Raw genomic sequence first — 19450 nt, forward strand, 5'->3', positions numbered from 1 at the left:
ACGACGGACAGACTTCTTCCTCTAGGACTGCTTACTGAGCGTGTAAACGCGGCTTGGGGACGCCCCGTGGCCTCGCACTCGATCCTCGTCGACTTTTCTGCCTGCAGCAAATCCGCGGAAATCCGGCTCCGTCGATGGAGTTTGAGGTCGGAACACATACAACCAACGTGCAGGGAGACGGTAGATATTTCTGTTTAATAGTCAGCGTACCATGGCCGATAATGGAAGTCGAGGCGTTTGCATGCCGCCAGGCACACCGGCGCCGTAAAGTTAATGGCATCGTAGGCAACGCGATAAAATGATGCACCCCGGCCAGCTGACAAAATTATTGCCAGCATCCATACGTGACCTGGTAAGATTGGCAACCTGGTTCAACCTTTAGAGACACATAGAACGTATCCATGTTAGGCTTGAACGTGGCTGTGGTTGTGAAACGGTAGACTTGTGAGAGATAGGATGTTTTTGGTTATTATTGAATAATCTTATGAAATTAATTGTGTAGATTTGGCTATTTTGGCTATTTTGGTTTATTCTTAGTTAAGTAATCGCAGGAAAATATAAAATATTAACGTTTCGTATTATTTTGAATATTCTGTAATATTTTGTAATGTGATATATAGACATTTATGTTCTTTCGCGAAGATTGGAATAGTTATGTATATTGTTTCCTATGAAAGCAAAAACTGTCATTTTGTATCAATGATTAATTAATGGAGGCAGTGACAGAGGATACGATAAGATACGTTATTTTGTATCGAATCGCACAGAATAATATTCTTATAGGAATTTCCTCTGGCACTATGAGTATGTTTCAGCAAACTGACAATTTCGTTTGTAATTTTTTTAAGTTCCTATTGACTGGCTCCAAATCCTTCAATTCATAATTAGAAATGTTTTTTTTATATAATTATACAATATTTTATACAATTTGTAAATGATTTAAAATATCGAGTATATATTTTGATTCTCATCGTATCAATAAATTTACAATACAAATATTTCTTGTTCACACTTTACAAAGACTATAAAGGAACGTTAAAACAACACTGAAACCTTTGCAGTAACATTCCAAACAGAAAGAAAACATTAATTCCACTATCACATTCTCTTTTCTGATCTAGACAACTATACATTTAAGTCCGACATACCAAGTGGGTAGTAGGTTACTATATAGGTAACTTGCACCTGTTCTTTCCTTTTTCTCTCTCTTTCTCTCTCTCTCTCTTTCTGTTTCTCTTACTCTTTCTTAGTCTGAAGTTGCTCGCGTCTCTTGGTTCTCCGTCTGCCTGCTCGAGAACTTTCTGCTGCTCTTTAGTGAATTAAGGACTAGAGAACATAGCCTTTAATCAGAAACCGAGCGAGATTAAGGTGCGTTCCCATTTCGCGAGCTCGTTAACGGGTCCCTGGTAATACGAGAGGTTCGTTAGAAAAACGACGTAGAAGGAGGCCTGATATCGGGGTTGTAATCTGAAATTGAACCGTTAGACGAATCGTCGGCCTCGCTTGGTCTCGCGTGGTTCTTTCTTTGCTTACGTGACTCCGAGATCTATGATCGATATTGAACAAACACTGGTTTTTCCTTATCGATTTTACATTAAACCTCTTGTCTCGTTTCCTATTTCTGCTTCTCTAAATTATAGCCGTATTGTAACTAATGCAAATTGTATTCACGATAAAATTTCATTTTATTTCTGAATCTCATTTCAGCGTACTGTATCGAAACTTTATTGAACCGAAATTATTTCTGAATTTTCATTTAACGTAAGTACTGCATAACGTAATTTCATTTAAGAGCGAAATGTTTATAAAACAAGGGGCTAAAATGATTCAGGTGTATAAGTGACGTATGATATTATATGTTCCTTTATTTTCAAAATTAGAAGCTGTGTCGGTGTAGTTTATTCAGATATGTTATCGTTAAATAATTTCTTTTTTGTTTAATTGTGAAAAAGAGGCAACTATAGTTTATGAAACGTTCTGCGGTTATTAAGTTACATTTTCAAGAACTGTGCTACGCATGGGTTATTAATATTAACTAAACGTAATGGCGAGAAAATTTTACGAGTTACATAAACTTTTATGTCGGCCAGCTCACGATGGTAATGGAAAAACGTCGTGAGTTGGTTCCGATATTAGATTCTATGACTCATTTACTGTTACTATAGCTCACAAATGAGCGTTCTTAATTAACGATACGCTGTCGACGTGTGAGAGTAGAATTATAATGTTTCACGATTTCGATCTCGCTGGAAAACAGTAGTAAAAACATTTTATGCTTCTGTATCCTGTAACTTTTTCTATAATTATTCCACTCTCACAGAATTATTCACAATATTACTATTTATAAAAAATATCGTTTCCGATTAATTATGAAAGATATATTTATTACCTTTTAACATAAAATGATGTACATGAGACGTTGTTGTAAAATTCAGCAGCTATTGAATGAATGAATTAGACAGATAAAAGGCAATCACAAACAATAATGAATATTACAACAAAGATTAATTAATAGAAATATCAATTAAAACAATCAATTTCTCTCCTTTCAACGAAGGAAGAGCAACGAACTCTTCCTATCAACTTAACATATCTAAGATTAAACTATCGTTTTTTCCATAGCCATCAGTTTTCACAGTCAAAGAGATTTTTCACGCTCGTAGAAAATCGAATGAAACACGAATGAACATAAATGCATAAACAAGTTACAAAGCAGGTCTTTCGATAGATTAATGACTCAACACGAGTTTCTTTCCTCTGAACGAGGAGCATTTGCATTTCGTCGTCGCACCTTTTCCATGTAGCCAATACCATTAACATGTTTCATTTCACTCGACCCTTCGACACGCGTACAAAAAGAGTAAAGAAGAAAAGAAAAAGGGAACGAAGGAGGAACTCGAGCACAGCCTCAGCCACGGTCTTCGTTTCGTTCTTCCTTTCGAAGATACTTTCACCCACACCTCGATCCAGCGCCTTCATTTCCCGGCAGCCTCGCTATTTCTAACTCGGCGTACACCACCGGATAGTAATGATTAGTGTAACGAGAAGATCCTTGGCTGGGTTGCAGTTAAGTGCGGATACCGGGAATGGCTCCGCTTTTAATTACCGGCTAGCCCGGTGTGTACATCGCAGCCTTAATGCACCAGGCTGCTTAACGAGTAATACGTCGTTATCAATGGCCACGCGCAGCTGTACTAGAGGCTGGCATCGTTAAATGATTTTAACGGGCCAACCGGTGGAATTTACACGAGGCAAACGCCTTCCCTTCCGTTTTTCCTCCTTATGATCAACTGGATTCTTTCTACAGGCATACGAACCACATCAAATAGGAGGTGGATATTTTGAGAATTAGAACAGTGCGTGATCGTAATTTTGGTACGTTTAGGAGACGCGAGGTGTATTTAGGGAAATGTGTTAAGGAAGAAAGAAGAAATAACAGGTTAAGGTGAAATTTATACGAGGCAAACGCCTTCCTTTTCATTTTCATCACATGCTGATGCTTAGAAGGAGAAAAAGGTGAATATTTTGAAAATTACGACAGTGTGTGGGAGTCACTTTGTGCTAGCAGGTCCTAGATAATCTCTACGCATATCCATTGGGAGATTTTTCTTACAAATTAGAATTTTCGCAGTGCGATAAAGAGAGTAAAATAACAAAATTTGACACGACCAAAGCTATTTACTTACCAAATTGATTTCCCGAGAAAGACGATAAAGGATAGACTCGTATAATATAAATTTTCCTTTAAAAAATTAAATTGTGGTATTTAAATGTATTAGGTTGTCCGAAAAGTTTCTTTCGTTTTATGAGGAAATAATAGACGCATAAAGTTTTTTGTTTTATATTATTTTGTCGTATCACGTACGATCCATTTTGTTCTGTTGAGATAAACACCGCGACATTTCACAGACTTGGTTTCACGTTTGTATGAAGGTGCATTGTTGTAAAAAATACGTTTGCGAAAAAAAGACACTTTCCGGGCAACCTAATATATTGCTTACTTGAATCAAATAATTCTTCTTAATCATCTACATCTCTAGAATAATTGTTTCCCTATATCTGCGTTCAGTTTGTAGCGAGTCTACATATTGAATAATTGAATCGTTGTATTTTTAAACAAATGTCGATTGATACAAAATGTCGATTCATACAAAGATATGGAAGCAGAGTAATACAATAAAAGGAATCTGAATGAAAACGTGTCATGTCGAAAGTGGGGCGAATTCGACAAAAGCAACAGATAACTAGCTTCAGACAATTGTTAAAATCAATATTAGAATGGCGGTTAAATCGAGTCGAACGTGAAGATGTCAAACAGGAAGATAGTGCGGGATCTATTCAGTTATTACCTAGTTAACCATCGTTTTGCATAGGAAATTCCAAGCGCATATAAGCGACTTCGAGACGAACTAGTTCTCCAGCCACGTGCTTGGTATTTCGAGAATAATTGTACCGAGCGAGCGAACGTAACGTAGTTCGTAAGTAGATTATCTTTATACGCGGCCAGATCTCTGAAAATTACTATCTCGCTAACGTACCTCCTTTAACAAATATTTCGCGAACGTTAAGTTTCCTGAAACGATATAGACTCGCCGTCCTTATTTCCGCCCAATTTTAATGTTTTATCGTATAAATTATATTTTCAGGAAACTCTGCCTTGAAAAGCCTGTAATACAATTTAATTAGATTCTGTTACAAGATCTTTACATTCTTGAAGAAGAATCTCGTTTTCTCTGTTTCAAGAAATAATAAACACAGTTATACAGTAACGAAAAGAACCGTAGGTTTTAATATCAAATCAAAGTAACACGAAGATCAGAAATAATTTTTAATTTTTCTCTTTTTTAACACTAGAATTATTCCAGAAGAATTCCAGATGTTTTATAAAAAATCATCGAAATGTCCAAAAATACATCGATATAAATCTATAAAATTTCTAAGAAACATTACGAATTAGTGCGACTATTCCATTGCATAGTAGCTTCATGCAATGTGAATCACAGAACTTAGCTAAAAAGTAATCAATATGTTGCCTAATGTTCCATTAAAATTTTATAATTATAATACACTGTGTCAAAATAAACGAGTGTCCAGATATTTTCAGAGATCGTTTTAATTTTACTCATCTCATTAATTCAACTTTACAAAATACCAATTAGTAGCCAACCATGGACGAGTCATCTTTGTACAAGTCAATCGTGTTCAAACGTAATTAACATTCTATCGGACGAACACGATCAAAGCCAAAGTAGAGAGTCGCTACTCGTGTTACGATTCTTATCGCGTGTTTCCCATTGCAAGTTAGAATCCTCTGAAACGATACCGATCGAACGTGCATTTCGTTCCACCGGGAAAAATCTCGTTGTCTCGTGAATGAAATTAACTTTGGAATTAGAAATCGAAACGATAAAGGCCAAAGGCCAACGACTTATTTCGAGAACAAGACGTGTACACGCAATTCCACGCTCGTTCAAGCGCAATCGTGTAATCACAGAATCGCGAGTGGCGCTCGCGCGCTTCGCTGTTTAGCTATGGCAGGTTTGCAGCTTGATTACTCATTCGTGTGCGTGCGTGTCCACCTGTGCACCCTCTTGTTCCAACGTGCACGTGCGTGATCCGCACGTGTTTGTGCACGATTATATATTCGTACGTACACAGGTACGCAAGGCTACATATATGTTGGAGGGACGGGTGCTAGTGTTTGAGGACAAGCGTGTTTGTGGACGTACGCGTGTGATTACTCGATGTTGCGGATGTACAGCTGCGATCGAACGTTTCCGTGATTGTACGAATGTACTGTACGTTGATCGGTATTGTTGCTTTATGATATGCCATATATGGAATTGTAGTTTAATGCTTTACCATATGAGTCGCATACGACATTTTATTTTAACTAGCTTTTATCACATTGCGTACGGGCTCAACGCGTTACCAGAGTCCGTATATTTTTAATTAGCACAGATCTATCGATGTACTGGCTATACTGACTGATTGTTCCTACATGCTTGGAATATCAACATTCAGTTGTTTTGCTCGTCATTTGTCACAAGAATGCGCGAGGTTTCATTACCCAGGTAACGTAACAAAAACATTTGTCTTTGGTTGCCTAAGTCATCGATTCAGTCGAAAAAACATGAGGACGAGATATCTCGTGACCCGGCTACAACGTTCGGCTTGCTAAAAACGAGATATCTCGTGACCCGGCTACAACGTTCGGCTTGCTAAAAACGAGATATCTCGTGACCCGTACGCAATGTGTTATCACCATATATTGTATCGTATTGTTAATGTGTATTGGTATCAATATATTTTTATTAAATAAAAGAGTATTACTTTTGAAGGCTACATGTGTAATTTAGACGTACTTTAGCAATCAATATGATGTATCGATAATGACGTATTTTTATTAAATAGAAGAGTGTGTTTTACGTGTTGAAAGAAAAAGGAATCGAATGAAATCAAACATCGAGTCTACTAGTGTAATACGATACACGTGTAACCTGTTTCTGAAATGTTATTAATGTGCTTTTGATAAGCACCTTTTCTGACAAGTAGAAAAAGGACTTTAATCGAACATGAAAATGCTGTGTGCACGGTATAAATCCTTTGTTTCAATTAATATATTCCACGCGTGTATAATGACAGAAATACCAGTGCTATGTCACAAAGTGATTGCATGTTCGAGACGTGTTTAAGAATCGTCCAGTTAACAGTTATGGGTCAAGGAAAACAGAGGCTACTAATTATTTGTAAACGAGGAGTTCTATTTCCATTTTAAGAAACCCATTTTCCACGGGTAGAAACGCAGCCATGCAAGAAATAATATATCCGTACAAACGGAGCCCAATTACAAAGACGTTCACTGAACTGAAAGCAAAAATTCTACGTTAAGAACGTGTAAAAATGTGAGTATCTTTATTTAAAAGAAAAAAAAAGGAATGTTTAACTTACTTAATTCCCCTGAATATAATAATTCGTAATATAAAAACTTGCCCATAAATCAAAAGTAAATTTACTTTTTCAAGCACTCGGAATCGACCTCATTTCATTCGTGGAAAGTTCAATAATGAAGTTAACGTAGCAGCTAATGGTTATTCTACCTCAATAAAACTTTCATTTATTATCCAGCTCGTTTGAAACGCTAAGAGATCAAAGGATTTAAAAACATTAATATCACGAGTTAAAAATTGAAATTAGAAACTTAACCATCGCGTGAAAGAGTTAGCACGCGAGAAACGTTATCCACAGAAACGAAATTGGACGATATCGAGCCAAACAAATTCGGGTAATTTTCTCTTTACAGCGGAGCGTAAAGTTGGTCTTTGCTCGGCCGAAAATTTCCCTTCTGGCGTATTCGGTGTATTCCAAGCGATCGGAATCGTAGCGAATATCGGAGAGGTTCGAATCGAGCCGCGTAAATCGTGGTACGCGCTGGGTTTACTCGAGTCGCGCGATTCGCGAACTTCCAGCGACCAAAAGCTCGTAGAATAGAATTCCTCGCAGGAATTCCATTTTACACGGCCATTGCCGGGAGCCAGACGATTCGATTCGGTTCGAGGCGATTCATTCTACCTTCAGCCCGAACAAATAATTTTCCACGTTCGCCAAAAACCTATTGCGAGATCAAATACCACATATTGTCTCTAACGTATGCGACGTCGCAAAAACGCAATTTATCGTGTACTCCGGAGAACATGTAATTTTTCTACCGGAAATAATTTTCTCCTTTGGTTACTTTCAATGCATCGCATTAGACGACGTGTTTCGTTTGCTAAAATTATGTATATCGTATCTCATTGTATCTTAGTTTTATTATCGAACTTTTGGATTGTAGATGTAACTAATTAAAAGTTTTGACTTTTGTAAAAATATTTCTTTCAATGTATTATTGGATTAAAAAGTTTCGAGTGCAACAGAAGTTCTTTTATTTGTATTCATAACTGAAATATCTGGATATTTTCTCGTGCCCTAAATTTCTTTCACTCGATATTTCAACATATTTTTAGCTTCTTGCGTTGTTCGCTCGGGTTGATTATGTGCTATATGTAAAATATCTGATATCTGAACAGTATACTCTGAACTGCATTTTATACATAAGTTTAAACATGGTCAAATAAGATAAAAAAAAATTGTCCATGTATAATTCCCAACATCTGGAGCATTGCTTTATGTATTTCCGATATGTCAACTGAATAACTATATACATATTTACATAGAAAACCGAATTAAACTGTTGAACACATACAATAGAATTTTTAGATTTATCTCAAATCAGTAATACACTATCGTCCACAAATATTAGAATATCTGATGCGATTCGATTAACAAAGAGAATACTTGAATCACACAAATTGTACGTTTGTTTGCAATGAATAATTGACATTTCATAAAATGTATATAAATTTTTAAGATATTTCAATTACTCTAAGATCAGTTGATCTCGCTTTAATTATTGTTTTTTTATTCCCATCAATTAATATTAACTATTATTGTTATCAATATCTATCAATTATAGATTGTTGTCTGAGACAAGTTCAGAAGCCAAAATGAGTTTAAAGAGCTTCATTTCAAGTATATTTATATTTTATATATTCGTAATAATTTGTAAGTGTCGAATTATTTATAAACAGCGGCATAAAGACTCGGAACTTGCAACGCCACAAGCCACGTTTAATTCATCGTAGTTGATGATTAACTCCGTCAGTGTGAAACATCCAAAAAATAAAAAAGAAAGACGTGGCACCATCGAGATTGTAAAAATCAGACGCATGAAAACCAGGCGTGTCGCATAATTTGCCCGTTTCGAGTGCGTCCCCCGTTACTGTCCTCCGCATCGTCCGAATAAATATCACGGTGTGGTCGCGTGCGCAAGCAAAAACAATTCTTTCGTTAATTTATTAGCCGTAGATCACTGTCACAGGACGGTGTTTCGGGTTTCTCCCCCCTGCGTTCTCCCGGGCTAGGACAATTTCGAGGATCAACGCGGTTTCTGGCCGTGACATCAGCGGGGAGCGGCACGCGACGTCCGCAGGAGATCGATCGTTAAAGGCAACGCGTTTCGGACGATTGACCGTGCAAACGAACCACTTCCTTTTCCGGATCGTGTCTACGACCTCTGGCACACGAAATGCTCTGGCTGAATGGGAGACGGTGAACGAGGGGTCGCTCCACGAAGGCGTCGAAATCTATGGCCGAAGGGTCTGCAACTCGCGGTTTCCGTTTTTCCGGTTTACCGGAGAAAGACCTTGCGGCTTTACTGTCACAGATCAATTTCAATAAAATTCCTTGTGACGTTTCATAAAAATGGCAATATTTAGCTTGGTTTAATTCGGACGTTGAATCGTCCAAGTTGAGCGAAGAATGGACGAAGGAATAGCTGGAAATTCGTGCTGTCGGATATTTCATAAATTTGATGTGAAATGTATGGAAAAACGTATTTGTAGTATTTATGAAGATGGTTATGTTGTTAAAATGAGGGAACAAAAGTACTTTGAATAATTTTAGTGAAAACAATGCTCATAGTCACTGGTGTACAAAGGATATTTATTTAGTTTAAACGTTCCATTGTTTATAGACAGTTAAAAACGATGTTCGAATCATTAATAATTCCTGCTGTCTTGTTATTTTATAAATATTAATGTAAATATAGTAACAAATTCAACAATATATACAAATTTGTCATATTTCTGTGAAAGGAGAGAACAAAAATGAATGGAATAATTTTAACGAAAGCGTAGTTGAATGGAGTACAAAACGTAATTATTTTCGACAAATTAATCTCTGGACTTTCATATTAATAGAACGTTGCAGAAGAATTATAGAAATAAATCGTGATTTCTCGCTGTTAAATAATATTGTTTAGATTATTTGAATTTCGTGTTTATTATAAATCATTTAATGAATTCCGTTACGTAATTACGGTGAAAAAACAGTTCGGTCTTAGTATATGAATCAATTACAGTTCAAACATTGCTGCTCAATTAATTGTATTTTTGTCTGCGGATTTTTTTAAGCTTGAATTAATTATTTAGCAGCGTAAGAAACAACAGTTGATATAATTATAATAATTGAAATAATTTATAGCTTTATATAAATAATATATTTGAAACGATTACATTTTGCAGTTGAATGCACTTGAAATAAACTTTCATAAAATATTTGTCATTTTCGTCTGATCAGATATCTATTATAGGTTTTTTAAACTTCAAATAATTGAATTGATATTTAGCGTTCTATTTTGCAGAAATTGCTTGTGCTTGAAACAAACGATGTGATCTATAATTCAGTCGCATAATTTGATTAGTTTCTTTTCCGATAATATACTTGGATTTTTCTTACCGGTTTCCTTGATAGATAAATGATCTTAATTTAATGTATAATCTTTAATTTATCGTTTATCGCTTGATTCTACGAAGATCAAGCTGTTATCGACGTAAAGCCCTCAAAATGCTAGGAATAATACCAACTTGGTAGTTGAGAAAAATAAAATGCATGAGAATTGTGATGGAAAATATAGATTCGAATAAAGGTATAAGGAAATACAAATATTGGATATCGTATTTTATTCTTGTATCATATGTATAGACGTCCAATCTTGTTTGATAGCCATTCAAAGTTTCGAGAAATGTTCCCTAAGGAAATATTTCTTTAATATTTTACTTTTTCGAAAGTATGTAAATATTTCACTTCTACTTAAAATATGTACGCGTATATATTTTACAATTTTTTGCTGTATACGAAGCTGGCAACACGAGAAATAAATAAAAAGTCCTGATAGTGATTAAGATACGTTTGTGTCTTGTGTTACTATCAAAGAAAGCAATGGCTTAGCTGGATGTATGAATAAGAATAATTTCAAAAAGCTCTGTTTGCTAAAACTTGCTCTTTCTAAACTCGCTAGACTATGTACTTTTCGTCTTTAGGAAGACTCATCGTCACAGACATGCGCACACATAAGAATTCACAGACAGTACTTCATCTTTCCAAAGTACACGTAGACTTGTCAAATCTTAGCTTTCGGACATGATACGGCATCTATTAGAAAAAATCTTAAATTATTTTATTTCAAGATTTAATTTTGAAATTCAATGAAAAATTTCAAATGCTGATTCAACGTATATGAATTTCAACAACTTCGTATAACTGCCCATAAGTTTGCCGAACTTACAGGCTACAAGTTATAACCTTCACTAAAAAATAAATTTTTAATTTATTTTTGAAATAAAATTAATAAAAATTTGTCAAGATCTAGCTGGAAATATTTACGCGATTCGTACTTTGAACTTCTTAAATCTTCTAAACTGACCAACTTCATTTTTTATCAATTTCTTCATTTCATTACGTAAGTGCACAATCGATATTCGATTCTCGAGAAACTTGATTTCTACAAGTTTACACATTACAAGAAGATGACACAAATAATGGTAAATTTTAAGCTAAATTTATAACATCACTTTTCTGTACTCCTCAATTTGAGGATTCAATTAACGTGGTTCATGAATGATCCATATTATATACCAACAAACATCGATATTTAACTAAAAATCATACTAAAACCGTCGTATCAAAAAACTGGATCGACACGATAAGTAGACATCCATTTGCCGACGACCGCGTAAATAGCAAAAGACGAGCCTCTGGAAGTTCTGTTCGAATCGAGAGTGAAACATCAAAGAGCAGCAGCACTCCCGTCGCGGAATTCGCGAGCAATGACACGTACACCGGACTTGATACGGTGCTCTTTACTTTTTTCAATTCCGTAACTCCGTCTGTTGACCTTATTCCGGGCGACACATTCGCAAGGGAGCTTTGGAAAAGCAAGTGGCGTCCGTCTGCCACGGCGTCGCGATCCGCACAATGACACGAGTGCAGCCTCTTCTTCGCGCTTGCGAACCGTCGAGCACACTCTCGTCACGCCTCTTCACGTTGTGTAAGGTCGACCGTGTCGAGCAGTCGACGGTTGCAAGAATGCCGCTGAGGTGAGGAGTGTTGTATGGAAAAGGAGAAAAGACGATGGCTGGCGACGAACGAACGTCAAACGTAAGAATGCGAGTTCCAGTCAAGAAGAGATTCAGCCACCAAATGACTCGTAATTATGGTGCTCGTTTTAGAAATACAATTTTCTGGCTTTCATTGCGACCTTTCGAGGGACGAGTGATTCATCGTGTTGCAGGAAACGATTCATTTTCATGGTGAATCTCTTACCGACCGAGACTTCTTCATCTCTGAAAATGACGCAAGATAGACGTGCAAACGAAGTTCGAAAGTACAGTTGCGCCTAAAAGAATATTTTAATATCGATACACTGAATTTTAATAATTTTTCGTATTAGAAATTTTTTTACAATATTGGTATCATTCGTTCTTTGATGTATTTATATTATACTGATTCGTTACTCTTATTAGGAAAATGAAAATTTGTGTAATTTTTTTATTTGAGATTCTGAACAGTCGTAGTGAACGAAAGTATTAGGTTGTCCAAAAAGTGTCATTCTTTTATAGACACGTCTTTTGCGACAACGCATCTTTATACAAACACGAAACCTAGTCTGTCGAACGTTGTAATCTTTATCTTAATAGAACAAAATGGATCATACGTAATTCGATAAAATAATATAAAACGGAAAATGTTGTGCATCCATTATTTCCTTATAAAACGAAAGAAACTTTTCGGACGACCTAATACTCGTTCGGGGACGAATGAGATCGGAGTACATTCGACTAACGATTAAATAAATATACTGCATATTTGATTTCACGATAAAGTATATAGTAGGATAATAAAATAAATGTGCTACATATCTAATATTATAGTAAGGTATATTACAGAACGATAAAATAACTCATTTGATTTCGTTTCTTTTACAGAGGGACGCGCTTAATCTGGAACCCAGCAACGTGGCAAATTGTGTGTCCAAAGGGAAATCAGAGGTGAATTACTTCTTTATTTCATTATCGCGTTTACCGGCCCTGCTCGCGTCGTTTTTCGATGGAATTTTAATAACAGCGTAATCTAATTAAAGCATCGCTTAAAATAGAAACGCCGAGCTGATGTAATTACAGAAATGTAGAAAGGTAGAGGAAAGACAAATGGCAGGGATAAAATTTCGTAAACAATTGTCCATCGTGAAAGAAAAAGGAACAAATTACAGTTTCTTTAGATTTGCTCGACAAAGGAGAACAAATGAAAAGGAACACAGTTTCTATGGACTTTGATAAACGCGATGATATCCCTTTGTATCAAAGGCAAAAAACGTATCGATAATCCCTGGTGAAACGCGAATTAAGGGTATAATTAAAAGTAGGCGAAAAAAAAAGAAACGTTCTTTTGGAATTGTCTATGATATTTCAAATAAAAGGACGGTCGCGCGCGATATCGTTTATTCGTTCTTTGTGAGAAAAAGTAACTCGAGTTCATTTGAAGGCATCGTAACGCATTGCCTTCGTTATTTCTTGTTGTTCGTCGTTTTACATGTAAAATAAATGGTTCGCGTATAAGAGACAAAGAAGAAAGGGAAGCGAAATAGGGAGAAAAGAGTGAAATCCCGTTTAACGGGCCGTGCGTTTCAATTTTATGGCCGCGGAATGTATCTAAACGAAATTTGATATCGAACAGATTCGTTAAAAGCTGTCAACGAGCTGCGCAACTTTTACTGAAACGGAATAATGGAAACAACTTTAGACGAAAAATGTTTCCCCGTTTGGAGCCATTCGTTTTATGGAGTATCGATCGGCCGCGTTGACGTTGCTTTAATTGAGAACGGATTCGTTCGTCTGATGACGTTTCCAATTTGGCGGTGATAATGTTTTCATATAGCGATAATTTCCCAACGAGATGGAAGACCTCGGCCCCACTCACGCTAATTGCAGATTTCTCAACGATATTTACGTTTGGACGCGAACATCGTTTCCATTTATTTTATTCCATTTCGTGAGCGTATTGTGTCTGAAAAAGTAATTACCAGAGATGTATATTAGATGCTCCTTTTTCAATGTTTATTACTGTACTTTTAACGCTACGCGTACTCCCGTGATTCTTTCGTTTTAATTCGTAATCTACAATTATCAACATATGGAAAGCGCCAAATTAAAATTTGAACGATTAAAATAATTATAAATATGGATTCTTTGCAACAAGATAATAACGTGCGAAAATAATTTATCATTCGAGAGATACAGGTGAAATACATAATAAGTTACATTTTATGGACGAACAGTTTTAAAATTCCATATCCAAAATTCCTGTTACCAATCAGTTTCATATCAAAACAATTTTTGCATTTAATCTTCCATTCAATTACGTATACGTCTTTGTCAACCTTCTTGAACATTTCAATGTATGACATTAGATTGACAACTGTTTCCAATCACCAGAAATGAATTTATCATATTCTTTTTCATTCAGTATTCATTCGAGATAAAAATACAAAATCTTGTCGCTAATAATCCTCGATTTGTTCCTTCTTCATCGCTTCATCTGCCCCCAGCTGTAACGGGTGACTTTTTAAGGTGCACAATTCGCCGGCCGCTTATCGCGGCTTCATTCTGTATTCATCGTGCACGCATCGGCGAGGTGTAAGGTCCACGCAAATACTCTCTACGTGACGACAAAACCAATTTATTTTCCGTGCGCCAATTCGCAGCGAAATACGCGAAGCGACGTGATCGACCATCGGCGGAACCCTTTGCCTCGATCTCGTTCTATATAATTTTCTGAAAAATCCCTGTCCACGCATCGAACTCTTGTCCTCGCCGCGCCGCCGCCTCTTTCCACACCCCGAGCCACGTTTCTTCGCACGTATCCGTCGAAAATTCAATTTTCTTCCCCTTCTTTCACAGCACTTCGACTGCCGGAATCACATAAGGGTGATCCAACCAATGGGGGACGGCAATCGGCTCTACATGTGCGGCACGAACGCTCACTCGCCCAAGGATTGGGTGATTTATGTAAGTATCTGTGTGTTTGTTCTTCATTTCGGCCGTTTGTTTCACCAACCGCATCGTCCAACTCACGGTTTCCGTGTCGAAGGGTTTTTTAGTGTTACAAATCCGAATGTATGCCAATGGTAAATACGCGAATGAAATTTTTGGGCTTTTTAACAGCGTGTCGTATTGTATCTTTTTGATCAGAAATTTGTGATTTTCAAGGTTATAGTTTTATACGTAGAACACGTGAAACGAAGAATTTTATTATAATTGAAATACGCTGTACTTTTAGTTATTATATTCAGAAAGATAATTGTAAGACAATTCGTGTAACTATTAGATTATTACAATGCTTAGCGAAGTTTAAGGAAAATTTGGATAAGAGCAAAGAATTCTATAGAATTCTCATTTTATCGAATAAAATACATTTTGTTTGTTCTAAATAGGAGCAGGACTTAATAAATTCAATGAATGGATAATTAACGATAAGTAGTATATTAGGTAAGATAGATAGGCAGAATTTAGTCTCGACGGTGTCTACGTCGATGTTGCTGCTTCGTTACCGTGTAATTTAGGTATCAATTCCTCGAGTGGTATCTGCTACTAACACAGCGCCATTGGCGTTACAGTTACGCAGCAAGGTAAATGAATCGTGCGTTCAAGTACCCGTGTAATGAAGTCAAAGAATATATTGGTCTCGCTTTGTCGAAGATTACGACTCCCGTGCGTGTAATAGAGTTTCCTACAGTAACGTACAACTTTTGCGTAGGAACGTGTTATTTTAGTCCCAAAATTTCCGTCACCTGTACAGCTATTTTTCTTCGATATGCCATTTATTATCAACCACGTTAATTTTTTGTCTGATAAGGTATCATTATTGATATGTTATATCTATTTGTGACGTTTTATTTCTATATCATTTACATTTAAAGTAGAGTTGAAAAATTAAGAATCGTGGTATTATAGCTAATATTCAAAAACTAGATATTAGAATTTTAGGATTTAGAGATTTTTAGTTCTTCGTTTTCTTATTCTAACGTTTGTTATTCTACAAAATACATTCGTTATTTAATTATAAGCATTCTTCGAAATTACACGAGTGTTAGTATTCACACAAAATAGAAACGAAAGAAACTGAACTACCAGCACGATACTATCTTTTTACCTCACTCTTAAGAATTCTACTAAACGTTTTAAAATTTAAACAACACGAAACGCGACAACAACATAAGTGAACATTATCGTTTATCTTTGTGTATCCAATGTGAATATCTGTTGCAGAGCAATCTAACCCATTTGCCTCGCCACGAATTCGTCCCTGGCGTGGGAATGGGCATAGCGAAGTGTCCTTACGATCCTGCGGACAATTCGACGGCGGTGTGGGTGGAAAAGGGCAATCCTGGGGACCTGCCAGCTCTTTATTCCGGAACCAACGCCGAATTCACGAAAGCCGATACCGTAATCTTCCGTACGGATCTGTACAATTTAACCACCGGTCGCAGAGCGTTCAGCTTCAAGAGGACGCTGAAGTACGACTCGAAATGGCTGGACAGTAAGTGCCCTTCTGCACAGCAATTTCTTTTACTTCTTCTTCTTCGTCTTCTTCTTAGTCTGAAACGAGGCAATATCCGCGGAAAATTAGTGCTCCACCTTACCGGAACTTTTATACCGACTGGTAGAGCCTAACGAGATGAAATCGTCGTAATAATACTGTAAATTTGAAACCGTGTTATCGGGATAGGGATTTGAAGGTATCGGTTTCTGTGATGAGAGTCAGCTAACAGAGAAGATTTTCTTTTCTATCGAATTTTCGAGTTGGAGAATTATTATCGAGCAAAATTATAGAAATCATTTTTATCGACTTTCTATAATGCCTTTCTTGCTCAAGATATCTAACATTTGTTCATTTTTTGAAACATATTGAACTATTTGAAGTTGTTTGTACTTTTTACCTTTCAAGCCAAACTTATGTTGTACAGATTGTCATGAAACGATGATCAAATATTTTACATTGAAAGATGAAATATAAAGATCGTAAAAAAGGTAAGTTCTCTCGGATACTTCGGAATGCTACATAAGATATCGTAACTAAGAAGGATAATATACCTTATATTAAAATAAAAAATATCTCCTGTATCTTTTCAAAGAATCATGTAACTAATCCAGAACTGATTTTTTGAGACATTTAAAAAAATGTATACCAATTAAAAAAGCTAAAATAAGTCTAATTGAATTCTAATTATTTTCGAGGATAATTTGTTTGAATTTAATCTATTATTTCTGCAAGGATAAACTTCGTTGACCGTCCTTACTTTGTTTGCTTTATTATTGGTAAATATAAAAGAATCGATAGATTTTCATGTATAATGCAACATAGGTTAATAATCTTCTATCACGGAAATAGAGCGGTAAGCTCCTCGAATTCCGGAGCTTAACTGGCTTAACGTGCTTTAATTGATCCTTACTAACTGGTGATTGACAGCTAATTACTGTGACGATAAACGCCGACTGTGTTAGCTGCTTGAAGATTAATTTTGATTGTCTTTCAAAACAACACAGCTTGAACTTTTAAGTATTTGTATCTAATTATTGATTATTCTATCTTATTTAAGTTTTATCCTGTATCCTGATTTATTTATTTCTCTTTCTAATCCTCCCGTTTTGTTATTGTATATATTTATTAAATTAATAAATTTATCGGTTTAATCTACCATATCTCAGTGTAACTCATCTTTTACAATATTATATTTTAGAGCATACTTCTCTGTTTTTAATATTTATGCAAAATCTTGTTCTTATCATCTTCTTAACATTCCAAGTTTATAGTATACTTTCTTACCACACGAAATCGAAATTCTTCTTGTAAATTATTTCTTGGATAATTTACATAGAGAAATACTCGTAGAAATATTTGATATAGAAATATTAAACGCTTCAAATTTTCGCTATTAAGTATATCATTCCACAAGAGCCTACCGAGTGTAAACCAAACATAATATTCTCAACCTTTTCTCCACCCACAAGTTTTAATGAAAGATCGCTATCTCTAACGACCTTGCCATGAATCCAGCCAACGGGACTCTATCCAACAGAGAGTATAAAATTGAAAACATCAATTTCTCACCCATACTGAATATTCATCGATTCCCAGTGTGCTCGCCAGACGCGATAGAAGTCAGCGTTCACCACTTAAGGCGCTTGTTACGGCTCGCACCATCAACAAAGAAACTTTCATTACAATCCGAACGCGGATTTCCCGTCGGAAATATGCGGAACAGCAAAAGGAGAAGAAGAAAAAAAGAAGACAAGGAAGGAAGAAACTGAAAAAGAAAAATGAGCCCCTCGTTACAGGACGCAAGATCCTTTGAAGCGAAGCCTGAACGTTGCAAGAAACGCGTATAACCTCGCTTAAATAGTTGCGTATAAAGCCGATACCGCGGCGTCTGTTCTCCGAAAAGGGTCGAAAGGACTGACATTTCCGTCTTTTGAGCGTTCTCCACGCTTTTCCACGGCAAACTGTGTAAAGAAGGTTGTCGTCGTAGCAAGGGAAAGATATAGAAAGAGGTTCGAAGGGTAACGCGACCAGCTAGTATACAGTCGGGCTTTGGAGCGAGGGTGTCGGTTCTAAAAATCGACGGGGTAATAAAATAACACCCGACCACTGGTTTTTCTTCGACTAAATGTTCGTCGGTGGCAGGCTTTCTCCGAAAGAAGAGAACATTTTCTCGCGTCGATGCCGCAGAGAAACTCCCTTTTTACCATCGGCTCTGTATTCCGATCTTTAATCAGTTTTAGCTAGGTCGTTGAATCGGAGAAGGGTGAGAGAGCCGGGATTATTGCGATTCGTTGGATTTTTCGTTACCGAACGAAACACCAGTTGGAATTCGAGAGAGGGGGTTGAAATTGGAAAATGTAGATTAGAACGTGTTCCGGGTATCGGATCGCGGAATGCGGTAATCAGATTCAAACGCGTTCGAACAGCTTTGATTTGTTTGAATTACGTTTGTTTGGTTCGTTTGATTGTGATTACCTTCTGTAATGTCGGCACCGCGGTAATTGCGTAAGTGTGTAATAACGGAGTGATATTAACGATGCTGCTTGTTTGGGGAAATATTGGAAAGGCGCAAAGGTACCCTTTGCAATTTAGAGGATACTCGATATCGTTAGGCAATGATTTTAATGTATTCCTTGGATGCACATGTTATTTTAAAATTCGCATTCAGCACCTCTAATTTCCAATTGCAAGCTTAAAATATACGTTATAAGATTGAGCACACTGCTTTATGTTCTGTTATGTTTCATATGTTCTACCATCGAAGAATTTTACAATTTTACATTAAACCAACAGGAACAATAGTTTGATACAATTAAAACAAAAGTGTGTGCACAATGCGATGCTCCGATAAATTTAAGTAATTTAGAAAGATTCCTATAAGCAATGAATTGAGTAAATCAATATCCATGTAATTATCAGTAACTAACGAAATTATATAAGTATCTGAAAAAAGACTCAAAGTATAATTTCA

At 36.3% G+C, this 19450-nt stretch overlaps 1 protein-coding gene across 6 annotated transcripts in view; it reads left to right on the top strand.

Moving 5' to 3' along the window:
- The window catches only part of LOC117234230 (semaphorin-2A), a 555746-nt gene that overhangs the window by 523562 nt on the left and 12734 nt on the right, over positions 1 to 19450 (top strand). For all 6 annotated transcript variants that reach the window (XM_033495223.1, XM_033495222.1, XM_033495224.1 and 3 more), the window contains 3 exons: positions 12867 to 12929; positions 14838 to 14945; positions 16206 to 16476. In XM_033495223.1, the coding sequence (XP_033351114.1) occupies positions 12867 to 12929; positions 14838 to 14945; positions 16206 to 16476 (442 nt within the window). The remainder of the gene's footprint in view (positions 1 to 12866; positions 12930 to 14837; positions 14946 to 16205; positions 16477 to 19450) is intronic.

This window comes from Bombus vosnesenskii, unplaced genomic scaffold, assembly GCF_011952255.1.
Source record: "Bombus vosnesenskii isolate JDL3184/JDL3185 unplaced genomic scaffold, Bvos_JDL3184-5_v1.1 scf7180000013304, whole genome shotgun sequence".
In the NCBI taxonomy this organism is placed as follows: domain Eukaryota; kingdom Metazoa; phylum Arthropoda; class Insecta; order Hymenoptera; family Apidae; genus Bombus; species Bombus vosnesenskii.